Source organism: Periplaneta americana, chromosome 4, assembly GCF_040183065.1.
Source record: "Periplaneta americana isolate PAMFEO1 chromosome 4, P.americana_PAMFEO1_priV1, whole genome shotgun sequence".
NCBI lineage: Eukaryota > Metazoa > Arthropoda > Insecta > Blattodea > Blattidae > Periplaneta > Periplaneta americana.
The window spans coordinates 122,496,425-122,513,171 of NC_091120.1; the positions used below are offsets into that span (position 1 = coordinate 122,496,425).

At 34.3% G+C, this 16,747-nt stretch overlaps 1 protein-coding gene across 1 annotated transcript in view; it reads left to right on the plus strand.

Annotated features, from left to right (window-relative positions):
- Usp14 (ubiquitin specific protease 14) overlaps positions 1-16,747 on the plus strand; it is a 152,527-nt gene that overhangs the window by 59,907 nt on the left and 75,873 nt on the right. Inside the window, exon 6 of the mRNA XM_069823918.1 lies at positions 15,625-15,781. Coding sequence (XP_069680019.1) covers positions 15,625-15,781 — 157 coding nt within the window. The remainder of the gene's footprint in view (positions 1-15,624; positions 15,782-16,747) is intronic.

Here is a 16,747-nt window from a genome sequence, read left to right on the forward strand (position 1 = left end):
CTGTCCTTCTTTGCTAAAACATCCGCATTCTCATTTCCCAGGATTCCACAATGGGATGGTATCCATTGGAATACTATTCTTTTATTGATTGTTATTAATTGAGAGAGCATTTTAGTTATTTCTGCTGTCTGAGATGAAGGTGTGTGTCTAGAGATTATTGATAGAATAGCTGCTTTGGAGTCTGGCAATATAACTGCATTTTTAAATTTACTGATGTGGCATAGAAGATTCCTGAGACTTTCACTTATTGCAATGATTTCTCCATCAAAACTTGTTGTTCCATATCCAAGAGATCTATAAAGTGAGAAGAGACAGCACATAACACTTACACCAGCACCTTGTTCCCTGGAGATCAAGGATCTGTCGGTGTATAAATGAGTGAAGCCAGTTTTGTGGAGGGTACCTAATATTAATTGTCTCTAAAGACAATTGTTTCATTATTTTAGTGTTTACTTCTGATTTCAGTATTTCTTCTGTTAAATTTAGATTGTACTCTATATTTAATGAGTTAAAGGGTTTAGTTTAATTTGTAAGTTTTCTTTTAAATTCGGAATGTTGATTTTCTGTTTTAATTCTTGAACTATGGATATGAAACTTTTTTGAGTTTTTAATCTACAGAGAGGATTGCATGAATGCCAATTGTTTCCTGGTAATCTGATAAGTTTTTCATATTGAATCAGTGCTTTTTCTTCTATTGTCATTTTGATGCTGTTAATATTAGTGAGGAATCTCATAGAATCTATTGGAGTTGTTTTAATTCCACCAGTAATGAGCCTGAGAGCTTGGTTTTGAACACGTTCTATTTCGTTTATGAAAGGTGAAGTAATTAAAATTTCTCTGCAGTACGTCAGCACTGGCTATATAAACATTTTGTATGTAGTGTTCAAAGTATTTCTAGAGCATCCCCATTTCTTTCCTGCTAGTCTTTTCAGAAGGAAGAATCTTTTACGAGCTTTTTCAGAAATATATTTCAAATGGTTGCTCCATGTTAACTTACTGTCGAAAATAACTCCAAGATATTTGGATTCATAAGTCCTAGGAAGGTGAATAATTTCAAGGGAAAAATTGTTCCGGGGCCGGGTATCGATCCCGGGACCTCTGGTTGAATACCAGCGCTCTGCCAACTGAGCTACCCGGGAACTCCACCCGACACCGTCTCAACTTTTCCCTTTATATCCACACAACTCGCGTGGGCTGACGAAACGCCAGAGACCTACATCGAGTGCACACAAACTCTGTGTGACTTGAAATTGTGGTTTTCTGTTAACGTACACAGTGACATATATATTATGCACCTTCCTAGGAAGGTGTTGGCCATTGTATTGGATATTGAATTGTCTTTCTTTTTTTACCAAGTGAAAATATTTGGTAGTTACTTTTGCTTAAATTGAGTGTCATCAAATTTGATGTGTTGCATTCATGTAGTTGATTTAGGGCTTTAAGAGCAGAATTTTTAATTTTGTCTCTATGTCTGTAAGATCCGGAAGTCCACAAAACTATATCATCTGCAAATAGTGCTGTTTTCATGTTTGATTCCTCTAATAGAGAGGGTAAGTCATTTATATAAATATTGAATAAAGTTGTGTTGAGGACAGAGCCCTGGGGTAGACCTCGATATGTTTGTCTATAACTGAAAAGTGAGTTATTGAATTTAGTAGCAATGAATCTTTGACTAAGGAATTCTGATATCCATCTGAACATATTGCTAGAGATACCTGATTTCTGGAGTTTTAGTAATAATTTATTTCTCCAAACAGAGTCATATGCTAATTGAAAGCCAATAAATATCGCCAAGGTATCTTCTTTTTTGTTAAAACTGTCTTTTATTTCTTGGCCGAGGTGTATGACTTGTTCATTAGTAGAGTGTAGTTGTCGAAAGCCAGCTTGTCTTAGTGATAAAAGATTTTGGGATTCTAAATACCAAGTTAATCTGTTGGAGATCATTGACTCCATAGTTTTTGCTATCATGCTTAATACCGGTAGTGCTATTGTGCTATAACTAGTAACATCATGAACAGGTTTCCCTTTTTTGTGAATTGGTACAATGATTGCTTTTTTCCAAGCTGCAGGAATTGAGGTGTTCCATGATAAATTGAAAATGGATAAAAGTACAGACTTGGCGTTTTCCCCCAGATGTTTCAAAACTTCTGAATGAATGTTGTTGGGACCAGGAGATTTCTTGGTTTTTAAATTTTTTATAGCTATTCTTAATTCTTTGGAAGTAAAATTTTGATTAAGTGTTTCAGGTTTTGTGATAGTACTAGTAATATTGTTTTTATTATTTTTATGTAATTCTCTTTTGATAAATTTGTCAGTTTTTTTGTTATTGAGATGTAATCTGTGAGAGTTTTGAGTAGTGTTTATTAAATGCATTTGCTATATCTCTACTATCTGTTAGTGTTTTGTTATTATGAATAATAGGTTGGCTAATATTTTCCTGTGTATTGGAAATATTCTTCAGAAATTTATATGTTTTAGCGCTATGGGTTCTGTAATTAATATTTTCAATCAATTTATTAAAACTGTTCTTTTTTGCTGTTATGATTGTTTTTTTTTTTTAATGGCAGTCTTCTTCCTCCAATCTTTAGTATCTTCTGGTGTTTTGCTATGTTCTGCTTTGGTTTTTGCTTTATCTCTATCTTGTTTCAATAAATTCAGATTTTCTGTCCAGATTGGGGTGTATTTTTTTGGTTTGCCTCGTGGGATGTGCTTTTTTGCAATTTTAAGAATAGATTCACAGAAATATTTGTTCAATTTATCTGAGTTTGTATTTTCCATTAGTGGTGTGTTGAGCTTGAGGTGTTCGTCTAGTTCTGTTGTAAATAGTTTCCAATCCGCTTTCTTAAAATTCCAGGTTGTTTTGTTATTGCAGGGTTCATTTCTTCGGTTTTGGTGGAGATGAATAGAAGTAATGATGACTCTATAGCCAGATCCAGGGTCTTCAATAATATTTTTCTTGGTTTCGTGATGGATATCTGATGTTACCAGTAATAAGTCTGGATTTATGCCAGAACCAGAATAATGTATGAAAGTAGGGGGATCTTCTTTCCCATAAAGTTCTGCAGTTATATAAAATATAATATTATAAATTGAAATAGATATAATAAAACGATTTTACAAGACAGTATTGGTATAAAAGGTTCAAGTAACATTTAACTTGAAAAATGTAAGCTACACTAAGAAGTAAATTATAGTATTCAGTAATTAACTATATTAAGCCCAGTAAATACACGCAAATAACAAAATTAAGAGAGAAAGGATGTAAAAATATGAATAGACAAATCATATTGTACACTGAATGATAGTAAGGTGATTCATTTTTTAATAGATGAATTTTCATTTTCTTTTTTTAATTTTGACAGTTCCTGGAAACCTCTGATAGGAAGAGGAGGAGGAGAATTACATGTTGCTTATCAGGTTTTCCAGGACTCTTCAATTGTCATTTACAGTATGTACAGTGTAGTCACAATTGTAAGCAATTTGATTCTAAGAGGGAGCCCATGACTCAGAGTTCAGCCACCTTACAGGGTCCGCAAGAACAATATTCACTGTTTCAGGTTCTGACTATCGTAATTTTACCAACAGAGAATCGAGGCAGTTTTGTAAATTAAATCGTAAGAATATAACAAATAGGGAAGGTAACGGGTGGGAACTCTCTTAGGAGACAGTCTCACTTCAGGGAGTAGCGACCCTGCCTACGTGAAGCTACAGGTCCTTCTGGCCCAGAAGGTAGTACCTGTTAAGGGCCCCATCCACAGGGTAACATGGAGGGAAGACAGATCTCTTAAGCTGAGGTGAAAGCAGTCTGCCTAGAGGAAGGAACCTCGAACACAAACCAAGCCTGTTAGGAGGCTGAAAGATGGCAACCCCATCACCTAAATATATCTGCGCAGCCCTCGTAAGGCGGCCAGATGAATTATCTATTACTGAAAAGCTTCAAAGGAAACAGCCGGACGGAAACATCGGTAAACGACATGGCCACGACAAAGGAAAACGATTTGGACAAGACAATATATTGAAATTAGGGACCTGGAATGTCAGAGGACTAGCAACAAAAGAACAAGAACTCAACAACGAACTTAAAAGAAAAGGAATAAATATTGCAGTCATAACAGAAACAAAAAAGAAACAAAAAGGGACGAAAGATCTAGAGGATTTTACTATGATTTATAGTGGTGTAGAACAAAACCAAAGAGCTTGTTGCGGAGTAGCTATTCTTGTGGATAGAAAATGGAGTACAAAAATCAAAAGCTATGCATATGTAAACGAAAGAATTGTAACACTCAGATTGAAAATTAAGAGAGGCCATCTGACAGTAATAGAAGTATATGCCCCAGAAGAAGGCAGAAAAGAAGATACAAAAGAATTCTATAGAATATTACAAAAGGAATTAGACAAGTGCACCAAAAGCGATCATGTCATAATAAGTGGGGACCTGAATGCACGAGTGGGCAATCTTCCCATCCCTAAAATAGTTGGGACTTATGGAGAAAATCATTTGAACGAAAATGGGAAAGAACTGAGGAATTTTGCAACTTTCAACAATTTGAAAATCACGAATACATTCTATAGAAAGAAAGATATTCATAAGTACGCCTGGTCCAGGCGAGAATACAGGTCGTTATTAGATTATGTTATTGTAAACGAAAAATTACACAAATTAGTACAGGATGTGAGAGTACACAGAGGAAGTGATCTATATACTGACCATTATTTAGTTATAGCAAAATTAATAATGTTATCTAGATGGAAAAAACAATACTTGCTCGAGAAAAGAGATGATGAAGTATACAAAACATACCTTCTACAGGAAGATAGCATAAGGAACTTGTATCAAACAAGACTTGGTAAATATCTTTCGGAAATACCAACTGAGGAAGACATAAAGCTAGAATGGCAAGTAATACAAAATACTGTAATTAAAACGGCATCTGAAGTTTTAGGAAAGAAAAAGAAAATACGAAGTAAAAGAGGGGTACGTATATGGAACCAAGAGATTGAAAAAGCAATTAAAGAAAAACAAAAATGGTATTTACATTATCTTCAAAATAAAAATGCAGAAACGTACCAGATTTATAAAGAAAAGAGGAACCAGGCTAAAAAATTAGTAAGAGACGCACATCAAGAATCCTGGGATACTTTTATATCTAGGACAGAGGATGATGTTCATGGACGTCAACAAATGGCTTATAAGGTGTTAAAACATATGAATAAAGCAGAAAAGGAAACCTCGTGCCTAAATGTTATATCAGAAGAACAATGGATAGATCACTATGGAAAATTATGGTATGATACTAACAGAAGTGAGAACGAAATAGAGCCAAATGAAGAAAATAACTATGATAACATAATTATCGACCCCATAACTTTGGAAGAAGTAAATCAAGCACTATTATTAACCAAAAATAGAAAAGCATCTGGATTGGATGGAATGACAGCAGAACTCCTTAAATATGGCGGACTGATCTTGAAACTAAGATTAGTACATTTCTATAATATGTGCTGGCAAAAATGCGAAATTCCAGATGAATGGAACGTTGGATTAATAATTCCAGTTTTTAAAAAAGGGGATAGAAATAAATGTGAAAACTATAGAGGAATAACTCTTATGAATGTAGGTTATAAAATTCTCACAAGAATAATAAATAAAAGACTGCAAATCTTATCTGACGTTCTGATACTGGAAGAACAGAGCGGATTTAAAAAGGGAAGATCGTGCACTGATAATGTATTCACAGTGAAGCAAATAATAGAAAAGCGCCGAGAGTTCAATTTAGAAACACACATGGCTTTTATAGATATTGTGAAAGCATTTGATAAAGTCGACAGGCCAAAACTATTTCAAATATTACAATCTAAAGGCTACCCACAGCACATTATCAGAATGATTAAGAGTTTATATAATGCCTCAAGAATTACCGTAAATGCTGGAAAACATTTAACTCGAGAAATTGAAACAAATATAGGCTTAAGACAAGGGTGTAGTTTATCACCGACACTGTTTAATATTTATGCTGACGAAATTGTTCGACAATGGAAAATTTTAGTAGATCCTGGAATTTTAATTGATAGAGGAATAAATATTAATATTCTGGTATTTGCCGATGATATGATTGTAATACAAGATACTGAAACAAAACTATAAAAAGCAGTATATGAACTGAATAAAATATGCCAGAAGCATAACTTTAACATATCAAATACAAAAACAAAAGTAATGGCATTTGAAGGCAAAAATACTGTAAGATCTAAGATTGAAATAGATAATAAAGCAGTAGAACAAGTAACAAATTTTAAGTACCTGGGATGTGATGTGAGTTACAAAAAGGATAATGATATAAAAATAAAATTACAATCATTCCAAACAGTATGTGGCACAATTAATAGAACTTTGAAGAATAAAAGCAGAAAGGAAACAAAAATAAAATTCTACAATGTAATGGCAATCCCTACTCTTTTATATGGAAGTGAAAGTTGGGTTACAACAAAACCTGAAGTTAGCAAAATACAAGCGGCAGAGATGAGATTCTTGCGAAAAGTAAAAGGATGCACGAGATTGGATAGAATTAGAAATGAAGATATTAGGCAGGAACTAGGAGTATACCCACTTATTGATAAAATAGACAATTACAGACAAGATTGGAAATTACATGTAGAGAGAATGGACGACTACAGACTTCCCAAGAAAGCAATAAATTATAAACCAAAAGGACGAAGAGATCAGGGACGACCGATGAAAAGATGGAGTGACCTTTGAAGCCGGAACGGGCAATTGCCCATACCATGAAGTGAAGAAGAAAAAGAAGATAACAAATAGGAATATTTGAAAAGAAAGGAATTGATTGCAGTTGAATTTAAACATATGGTAAATAAATAGAAAACTATTAAAACAAGGAAACATTTTAAACTTTTGTAACATCTTTTTCATGAAAGAATTCTACACTCTAGAGAATTAAAAAATACTCATAAATAAAATGTAGTTAATTACTGCTTGTGCCACCACATAAAAATACTTTCTTCATATATCACAGTACATATTGATCCTTTTAAGAGAGGAAAGAAAGAGCATAATCTCTCCATTGTTTACAGTCTATAACATTCGCAGTTGCACCTTCACTTCCCTGGTTTACATACTAAAATGCACGTTCCAATGCTTTTAATCCCTCAGCATGTGACAAAGTTTTTGAAGACGTACTTTGAAAGGTACATACCATATCCCCTGTAAAACTTATGAAATTTCTCTGAATGCATCTCTAGTTGCCTTGAGACTACGTGAATTTCACATGTGACTTACACATGTAGAAACAATAGACTTTGTTAGCAAAAAATATGCGAGGAAATGTGTTCAATGGTTCAAAATTTTGTACAAATGCAATTATTATACATCAGAGTTGTACATATGGTATGTTGAAAAATTTACATCACACATGAGGTACATAATTATAATATTTTGTCATAGTATGATTTATACGACAACAAAAGACAGTTTCACAATTTTTGCTTTTTTATTCGATTGATAACAAACTGAATTGTAATGGCAAGGAAATTAAATTTTGAACATTATTTTACCGCTTATTCCTAAAAAAATGGTGTAACTTACATGGCAGGTATATTGTGACACGACTTGTCAAGGTACTTACAAACATACAACTTACAAACATAATATTCTCAACCTTCTGTATGTTTCTCTGTCCATATACAAAGAATAAATGAAATGAATAGAATACAATTACATCTCTGTGCAACATAACAAGCTAATATAAAATATAACTCCATACTATATAGTTCAAACCAATGACTTTTATTGCCAAATAAAGTGTAACTCCATACAATATAACAAAACTTATGACTTTTCTTGCAATATATCACCTAGCCTAAAATTATATTCTTGAAATCAAAATTGAAGAAATATTTAAGTCTATTATCAAAAATTGGCTGTGGTAGTAATGCTTTAGGTTTCTGCATCATATCTTAAGAATTTAACTTTAATGTCTTTTTCTTTTTCACTTTTATTCACCACATTTGTTGCAAAGTGTTTGGTAGTTTTCTTTCCAGGTAATGGTACCAAAATCCAGTCCCCTATGTTCACTCGTTTCTTAGAATCTTCCTGTGTCACTGAAATGTTAATACTATCACTGTTGTGATTACTGGTATATTCAGCTGTTGGACAGAAAACACCTTCCTTAAAATCAAATAACCTTTTCGGCGCTCTGTGTGCAATAACAGAATATTCAATTCTGTATCAAAATACAGAGTGAAAGTAATAATAATTTCTAATATCAGGTTTCTTTCCCATTGGGATTCTACTTCCTTAGTTTTTGTGATTTGTTTGAATTGATATCACTTGCACTGCAGTATAAAACATTTATCTTTGGGCATAATTGCTGTGCACAATCAGAAAGTTGCTCAGCAGTTTCAGGATCAATTGTTCTGGCATGGCTAGCGTCTCGTACCCGTCGTTTTACCATACCTTCTAACCCATCTATGGCCCCTTTCTGTGGGCAGTAGCTAAAAAGTTCCAAGTAACCTCCTCTGGTTGTAAAGTTATCTAGGACAGAGAATACTTCTGTTTGAAATGTTGAGCTGTGCCATCAGATTGATACTGTGTATGTGAAAACAAAATGTTTGGATGCTTTGTCTTGACATGATCAACCAGCAAAGTATTGAAGTGGGCTACTACATACTTATCAGGCTGCATATAATCAGACACTGTAACATAGGATTCATGTTCTAATTGTTCAGTTTCTGAAGCAAAATATATAATAGCAGTATACAAAGTATGACTACTGTTGGTTTCTGGTAACTTTGTCCATGGAAGAGAAGTAAACAAGCTGGTGCCGGGGGGGAGGAGCGGGTGACTCATTAGGCAAGCTACTATCAATGAAAAAAATGTTTATTTTACCTTACTCATGGTGTGCTCAGTCGAAGTCTTCCTGGGAGGAGGAGAAGCTGGACACATCTGAACTAGCTTCGTTGTCACTATCACTGTTGGTGTCCAGGAGCCTGTTTCTCAAAAATACTAGTTTAGTAGTTCACCAGTTATTAGTTACCAGAGTGTATTTCACCAGCTCTAGTAGATTCTGTTTCTCAAACTATTTTACCAGTCTAGTAACTTGTGACAATTTTTCACTAGTCACATGATCTCTTTCATTAGTCAGCTGATTGAGTTCATTTGTTTATAGTCATTGGTAGGTATTTTTATTTGAGGTTAGAAGGCTAAGTTATTTGTGTTTTAGTTTTGATTTCTCTTTTCGGTTAAAATTCCATCAATTGAAAGCAAATTAACTATACTCAATGTGATTAATGAAGCAAAGGGTATACTGTTCGGTCCTTTTTCAAGCATAATAAGAAAAAAATTATAAAGTAAACGAATGGACAAAAAATGTTGTAATGTGTGAGGCTATGGAACTGATACCTCAGAACAAAGATTATGCATACGTTAGGAACATTTACTGGCCCAACATTAAGAAAGCAACTTTGATGAGTACCAATTCAAGTTCACAGTATCCTCACAGTCTAGTATATACAGTCAAGAAGCTTGAGTTTTGAGGGTGCTAGGGATAATAGACTGTGCCGGTACTATTTCGCATTGTATGTAATGAGGCGATATTAGCGATCTTAGTGGTTAGCAACTATCTATGGATGCATATTTACTACATATTGAGCTTCGTGACTGTATATATTAGACTGTGGTATCATAATATAAACATATTACGTAGCTAGTGGGTCTACTGCCGACATGAATGCCACTTATAACTTAATGAAAAATTAGCTAATTTTTTTCAGTTTTACATTTGATCTATTCATAAATTAGTGTCGTTTTATATTTAGTTTGTAGGCTTAAGTCGACAATGCCAGAAGAACTGACAGTGGAGGAGAAAATCCAGCAAAATTCACTGCAGTTGATGAATTAGTATTAGATTATTAGGAAAATAGTCTGCATGTGTTGCTGGTCTAGGACAGAAAGACCTGATGGCATTGGAAAATAATCAACATCCCAATTTGTAGAGCAATTTGTATTTGAAGCTTTGCTGATATTGCATGACTTCGATTATATGTCTCGTTATGGCAGGTTCCACTATATTTAACAACTCTCCAAGCTTTTCAAAATTCAAATTATGGTTTATTTAACGATGCTCGCAACTGCAGAGGTTATATCAGCGTCGCTGGTGTACCGGAATTTTGTCCCGCAGGAGTTCATTTACATGCCAGTAAATCTACTGACATGAGCCTGTCGCATTTAAACACAATTGAATACCATCGACCTAGGTCGGGATCGAACCCACAACCTCGAGCATAGAAGGCCAGTGCTATACCAAGTACACTACCGAGGCTGACTCCAAGCTTTTCAGCACTTTGCCTAAACTGTTCATTATATTTAAATAAATGCTCCCGTAAAGGAATAATAATTGTTCTTTCTCGATATAGTTTTAGCTCTTCTCATAACAACTTCATCACTTCAATCGGAATCACTAAACCACATGTATTAAAAAAATAAATAGATTATTTTGTTTTGATTATCTGAGAAAGGTTGTCACTGGTAACTAATAATATAGAAATTACCAGTCTTTAGAGTCTTGTAGGAATATTCCTATTGAATACTAGTATAATCAACTAGATTATCATTTTGAGAAACAGAATCTCTTATGAACTGGTGAAATCGACCAATATTACTAGTCATTGAACTGGTAACTACTACTTTACCCTTGTAGTTTCTAGAAACACAGACTTGTAAAATAAACTAATATTACTACTGTACAGACTAGTATTACTAGTCCATGAGTTTTGAGAAACAGGCCCCTGGTTGATTATTATACTGTCTATTACATCTAGGCAATGCCGTCTTTCTCCTGGTACTGTTACTCGGACGTTTCCACATGCCAACAGAAACCGTCCCTGTCTTCTGCAGTAACATTTTGTATAGCATCTGTTATAGTAGCACGTAACTTTTCTAATGACAAATCTGCTGTAACATTGCACTCTCTAATGAATCTTTTCATTTTAGACCAAGCAAGTTCTAATGCAGTTAGGTTACACATGTATGGGGGCAGACGAAGCACAGTGTGTCCGTAACCAGCTACAATATTGTCAAACTTGAAAATTTTTTCTTTAGGCTTTAATGACTGAATTAAAGCGTACAACTCAGTTTTTCGCATTCCCTCATTACATTTTACTCCCTTCTTGTGTAACCACAATAGCATGTCCTGCTTCACAGAGTAAGGAGTCTGTGGTTTATCAATTTGGATGGAATGGTATGGTGCAATGTCCAGTGCAATTACAAATTGCGGAGGAAGATTCGGAATTAATTGCTGCATTGTCCATTTCTCAAAATTTTGACTGTTCATTTGTCCATGGTAATCCCCTGTTGTGCACCCAGCCTTGTATATGTTGGGAAGAAACCCCTGCTTGCTACCTACATGCACTACTAAGAGCCTGTTACTGGAATTGTAATTCGTCTGGATGCCCATTACGTCACTACTTTGCCAACATTTCCTAAATGTCAAATTACTGTCCACCCATGTTTCACCTATATAAAACACAGGACGTCTTTCTTCGCGATACGCTTTCATTTTTACGAGATATTTTACTCTCCATTCCACTATGTCTGGCCTCTCAATCAAAATTTTTCGCTTTGATTGACACTTCTTCCATTTAAAACCCATTGATTTTATTGCCCAGCATAAAGAAGCCTTGCCCCAAAGAAAATTGATTTTACTTCTTACTATAGGAAGAAGCTTTGGAATCGTTGGCACCCTTTTCTCAGTAACATAAAAGTCTTGTATGACGTTTCTAATCACACACTTGTTGATGCCATCAACGGATACGATATTATGGGAAATCACTCTTCTCTTCTTTCCAGGTGACTTTAGATGGTTGTCTGCATTGGTCTCCTTCCTTTCTTTATTTTCTTTTCTAATATTCTTTATTGTAGAGTATGATACCCCAGTGTACATAGCGGCCCTTTCGGTAGATTTAGGCAAACTCCTTACATGTATGCACAACGGTATGTGGTTTTCGTAAAGCCATAGTACATTACGTTACACTATTTCACTACACTATACAGTAGTACACAGTAACAAGTACACTAATACCACAGTCTAGTATATACAGTCACGAAGCTCAATACATAGTAAATATGCATCCATAGATAGTTGCTAACCACTGGGATCGCTACTATCACCTCATTACAGACAATTACAAGTCACATACAGTATGTGACTCCCAATGAGCAAAATGTATCTCATCTTGTTATTGGAAGCATAGTTTTCACTGAAGTCAATTTGAATAATTATTGTATTGGGCACAATGTTTTTCTTCAGGTTTTCAAAATAGGAAGATTGTTTTGAGTTAATAAATGCATGCTTAAGGAATTGTGGCAGCTTACTTCTCATTGCGTCCAGTACAGACGTGGACAAATTATTAACAAAATTGACGATTTTTATGATAATTCTGTTTACAAAATTTGACTTTTCAATTTAGACTACAGTTGACAATTTTGCATATTTCCATCATTAGAGTGGACAGAAATATGCAAAAACGTCAAGTGTAGTTTAAATTTAAGAGTCAAGTTTTGTAAAAATATATAATAAAAATCTTCAATTTTGCTAACAATTTGTAAATTAGCAAAAATGTCAACTGCATTGAAGAGTCAAATTTTGTAAAAATATAAAACAAAAATCTTCAGTTTTGCTAATAATTTGGAAATATCCAAAATGTCAACTGTAGTCCAAATTGAAGAATCGAATTTTGTAAAAATATACAATAAAAACCTTCAGTTTTGCTAATAATTTGTAAATATCCAAAAATATCAAATGCAGTCCAAATTGAGGAGTTAAATTTTGAAAAATATACAATACAAATCTTCAATTTTGCTAATAATTTGGAAATACACAAAAATGTCAACTGTAGTCTAAATTGAAGAATCATATTTTGTAAAAATATATAATAAAAATCTTCAATTTTGCTAATAATTTGTCCACGTCTGTATCTCTGTAACAGACCCGCATATTCTTTTTCTGAATATATGTTTTCCTTCGCCCTTCACCCATTGTTTGTAGATTCTTTCATCATCTTTAGTATCTTCTGAAAATACATTAAGAATGTAATGGTCAAACTTTCTAGCAGAGCCATAGATGTGCATTCAGACATCATGCACTTCATTTCGTTCTCCTCACATACAATGTTTCGTATAAAATCTGATATGCTTTTAGACATTTCTGGTAATGATGTAAGTAGCATTGTCAGGTTTTCATGATAGACACAGAGGCATAAATGTTCAGAGTGTAGTGGATGAAGTTCACCAAATCTTGTCAATCCAATTTTAAATTCTGGGTAGGCCTAATCGTTTTGAAACTGTTTGTAGTTTCACTCACATTAAGGAACAGGTACCACATTTGTACCTTTTCTTTTTCACCTTCTGAATGAATGACTATATAATCCTTGGTCTCAGGCTTTTGATAGGAAATGCTGTCACTGTTATAGAAAGTGTGACTTACACGACAAGTTAATAAAAAATTATTACATTGAAGGCAAAGTATCTAAAGTTAGGAATCATAAATTTTATAACTTTACTCTTACTAATAAAAGAACATGATAATTTGCAAGGGATTACCTCTAAGCATTATACCTAGAATCTGAAAATTCACAAATTTTTGTGACAACCACACCTTAGTTAAACAATTAACTTTATTTCATACATTCCTTGCAGAAACTAACGTATTTTTTAGTTCAGTGTGAAGAAATATAGTTATATTTCAAGTTATTACGGTAAGTAATATTTACTTTTAACTCTTATAAACGTTCTACCTGCTTTTATTCTGGGTATAATCTTCAATACTTCATTCTGATGACACTTTCCTCCAATCTGACAACAATGCTGCCAACTGTGTCCAAAATTTAGAACTATGTCATTTGTTTCTAGAAGCTTCAATGTCTAAGCAACATTATTTTTTAGTGTTACCAGCTTAACACAGTACTTCCAAATTTTCACTCTGGGTATATATTTTCATGAAATACATCTGTGCATATATACATTGTGTCTCAGATATGGATGTACCCAATACCTCCTCTCACATCTTCTGGCAATCACAACAGCAGTCAAAGCAATAATTATATCAACATCATCGTCTGAAGAAATCTTGAGAATTGAGAACTAAGCAAAAGAAAACATTTGCCACTGACAACTGCCACTTTGATCTGCAACCTTCATGCAATTTGTTACTTGTCACTTGTCATCTGCCACTTGCCGTTTTGGTGTGAAAACCCTCTTACTGTGAGTTGTATAATGGTGTCTTTAAGGTGTATTTCTTCACATTTTGCTATTCTTCCACAATTTATAAATAAAAATAGTTCTTCCGACAAAGGAATGAAAACAGGAGGCATCAATGGCCTACGATGGCCTACGTTTTGAAGTGCTTTCTGTGCCTGACATCTCTTGTTTGAATGGATCACAAGAACCATCTCTGTTCACTACATCATCACATGTTCACTACAACATATCAAACCGTTCCTCTTCTTGCTACACCCAGCACACATCTGCCAGGCACTGCCCCCCACCCGCCCTTACTCCAGTTGATGAACACTGATTTAGGTGTTTCCTCGCTGCACTGTTGATATTTTTCAGTGAAAGGAATAGTTTAGAAGAGACAGTAGTATCAACTGAATAATGCTGAGGTAATAAAAATAATAAAAGAACGAAATCAAATTAAAAGACATATTAGTAGTACAATTTACATGAGCAAAGGCTGTAACTCTCAACCTTCCTCGCTCATACAATCCCTAATACAGTGCAGTACATTCTGAATTGCCCTGCGCAAAATGTAGTAACTATGGGGTTGGAAGCATGCATACGTACTTTTGTTCACCAACACATTCTATTTAATATTCAGTGTCACGAAGACAAAAGCATTCCAAGAAGGATAATGGAGATTAATAAAGCTTAGTGAGTATGTTGTTTGGGTGAAATTGCTTCCATAAAATACGAGTATATATATTTATGGAGAAACTTACTTGCCCCATTTGACATGAAAAAAATTTTAAGCTAAGGATTAAGTTCCTATCCTTGTGCATTTTGATGTGCTCTACCATGTCATATGGTATACTGAGGTGGCATTCTAAGCATACTCTGTATACACAGTGACATCAGGACCAGCGTATTAAACAAGTTACTCCAATGCCATAAGACAGCTTGAACTTTATTAAGTTCTTTCTGTAAAATAACATTGCTGAAACAAGAGAATAGCTTTAAATCCATGTCTTGTTCACTCATGCATTGAGGACATGAATATTGATTTCTTGTTTATTTTATTTTTATGTAGCAGTTTTTCACTCAACTTTTCATATGATCAACCGGAAGCAATGGCTATTTAAATTAATTTGAACTATTATTTTCGTTTAGATGTGCCATTGCATTTTATGTGAAAAATCTGTATTTAAAATATTTTTGTAGTTATTTATTAGCATGTGGACGCCTCAGTCATTGATATACATTTTTTCCATTACAGATCAGTGGTGGATCAATATTTTGGTGGCACCTTTGATGTTGAGCTGAAATGTGTGGAAGCTGAAGATGAACCCCCTAGCTGCAGTAAAGAAAATTTCTGATATACATTTTTTCCATTACAGATCAGTGGTGGATCAATATTTTGGTGGCACCTTTGATGTTGAGCTGAAATGTGTGGAAGCTGAAGATGAACCCCCTAGCTGCAGTAAAGAAAATTTCCTTCAGCTCAGTTGTTTCATTTCGCAGGAAGTGCGATACATGTTGTCTGGACTTAGATCTGTAAGTTGCCACCTTTTATTTTAAAATTTATTTTTACTCTCAATCATTCTAAATCATAAATTATGAACATATATTGTCCAGAGACTCATATATATTTACACATTTATAGAACAAGGTCTTGGGGAGGATTTTTCCAAGTGAAATATATAACAGTATTGATAAATTCTTAGCTTAACATGAAGAAAGTTACTGTATTTCGAAACAAATTTTGTTTCTTCGCCATAATCATCTTTTATAATTCTGTATACTTATCATCAGTATATGCTCTACCATAAGGTCACATAGTCACATGCCCTCCCAGTTGTAAATAAAATTGACGAGATTTTATTCAGTTCTAAATTTTTTCATTTGCACCCTCCTTCCCTTACTATTGGTTCAGGACTGGCACTTATAGTAATGTGACAGCATGGACTGATTACATTTCCACTGCCGATTTTTTGTGCCATACTGTTTTACAATGAATAATCATCTCAGTTGGTGCAGTTGGTGGGGAGCAACAAAAGATATTTCCTACTTCCTGATAGTTTTCGGTCACAGAGGTAGTGTGACTAACAACTTGAAATAACTAAAACACCCTAACCATCCCACTATTTGCCACCCAATGGTATCACTGTATTACTAGGCTTGCCAACCATCCCGTATTTCCCGGGACAGTCCCGATTTTGACCAGTGTGTCCCAAAATAATTTGCATACACATCAAATATCCTGATTTCATGGCATATTAGACATATACAGCTGGTTTTCGTTCCTATCAAATTGTTGGATTTAGTCTGGATTGGAAGATATTTCCGAACAGTCTCATACAGACATGCTTTGTTCCATTTTATGTGTCATACATTGGTTTCAGTGGCAAAATGGGGGGAAAAAAATTACACCACCACTTCTACGATACATTCATTCATTCATTTATTTTATTCCATAGATCTTACATGAGCAATGAAGCTTTAAGATGTGGAACATGTCAA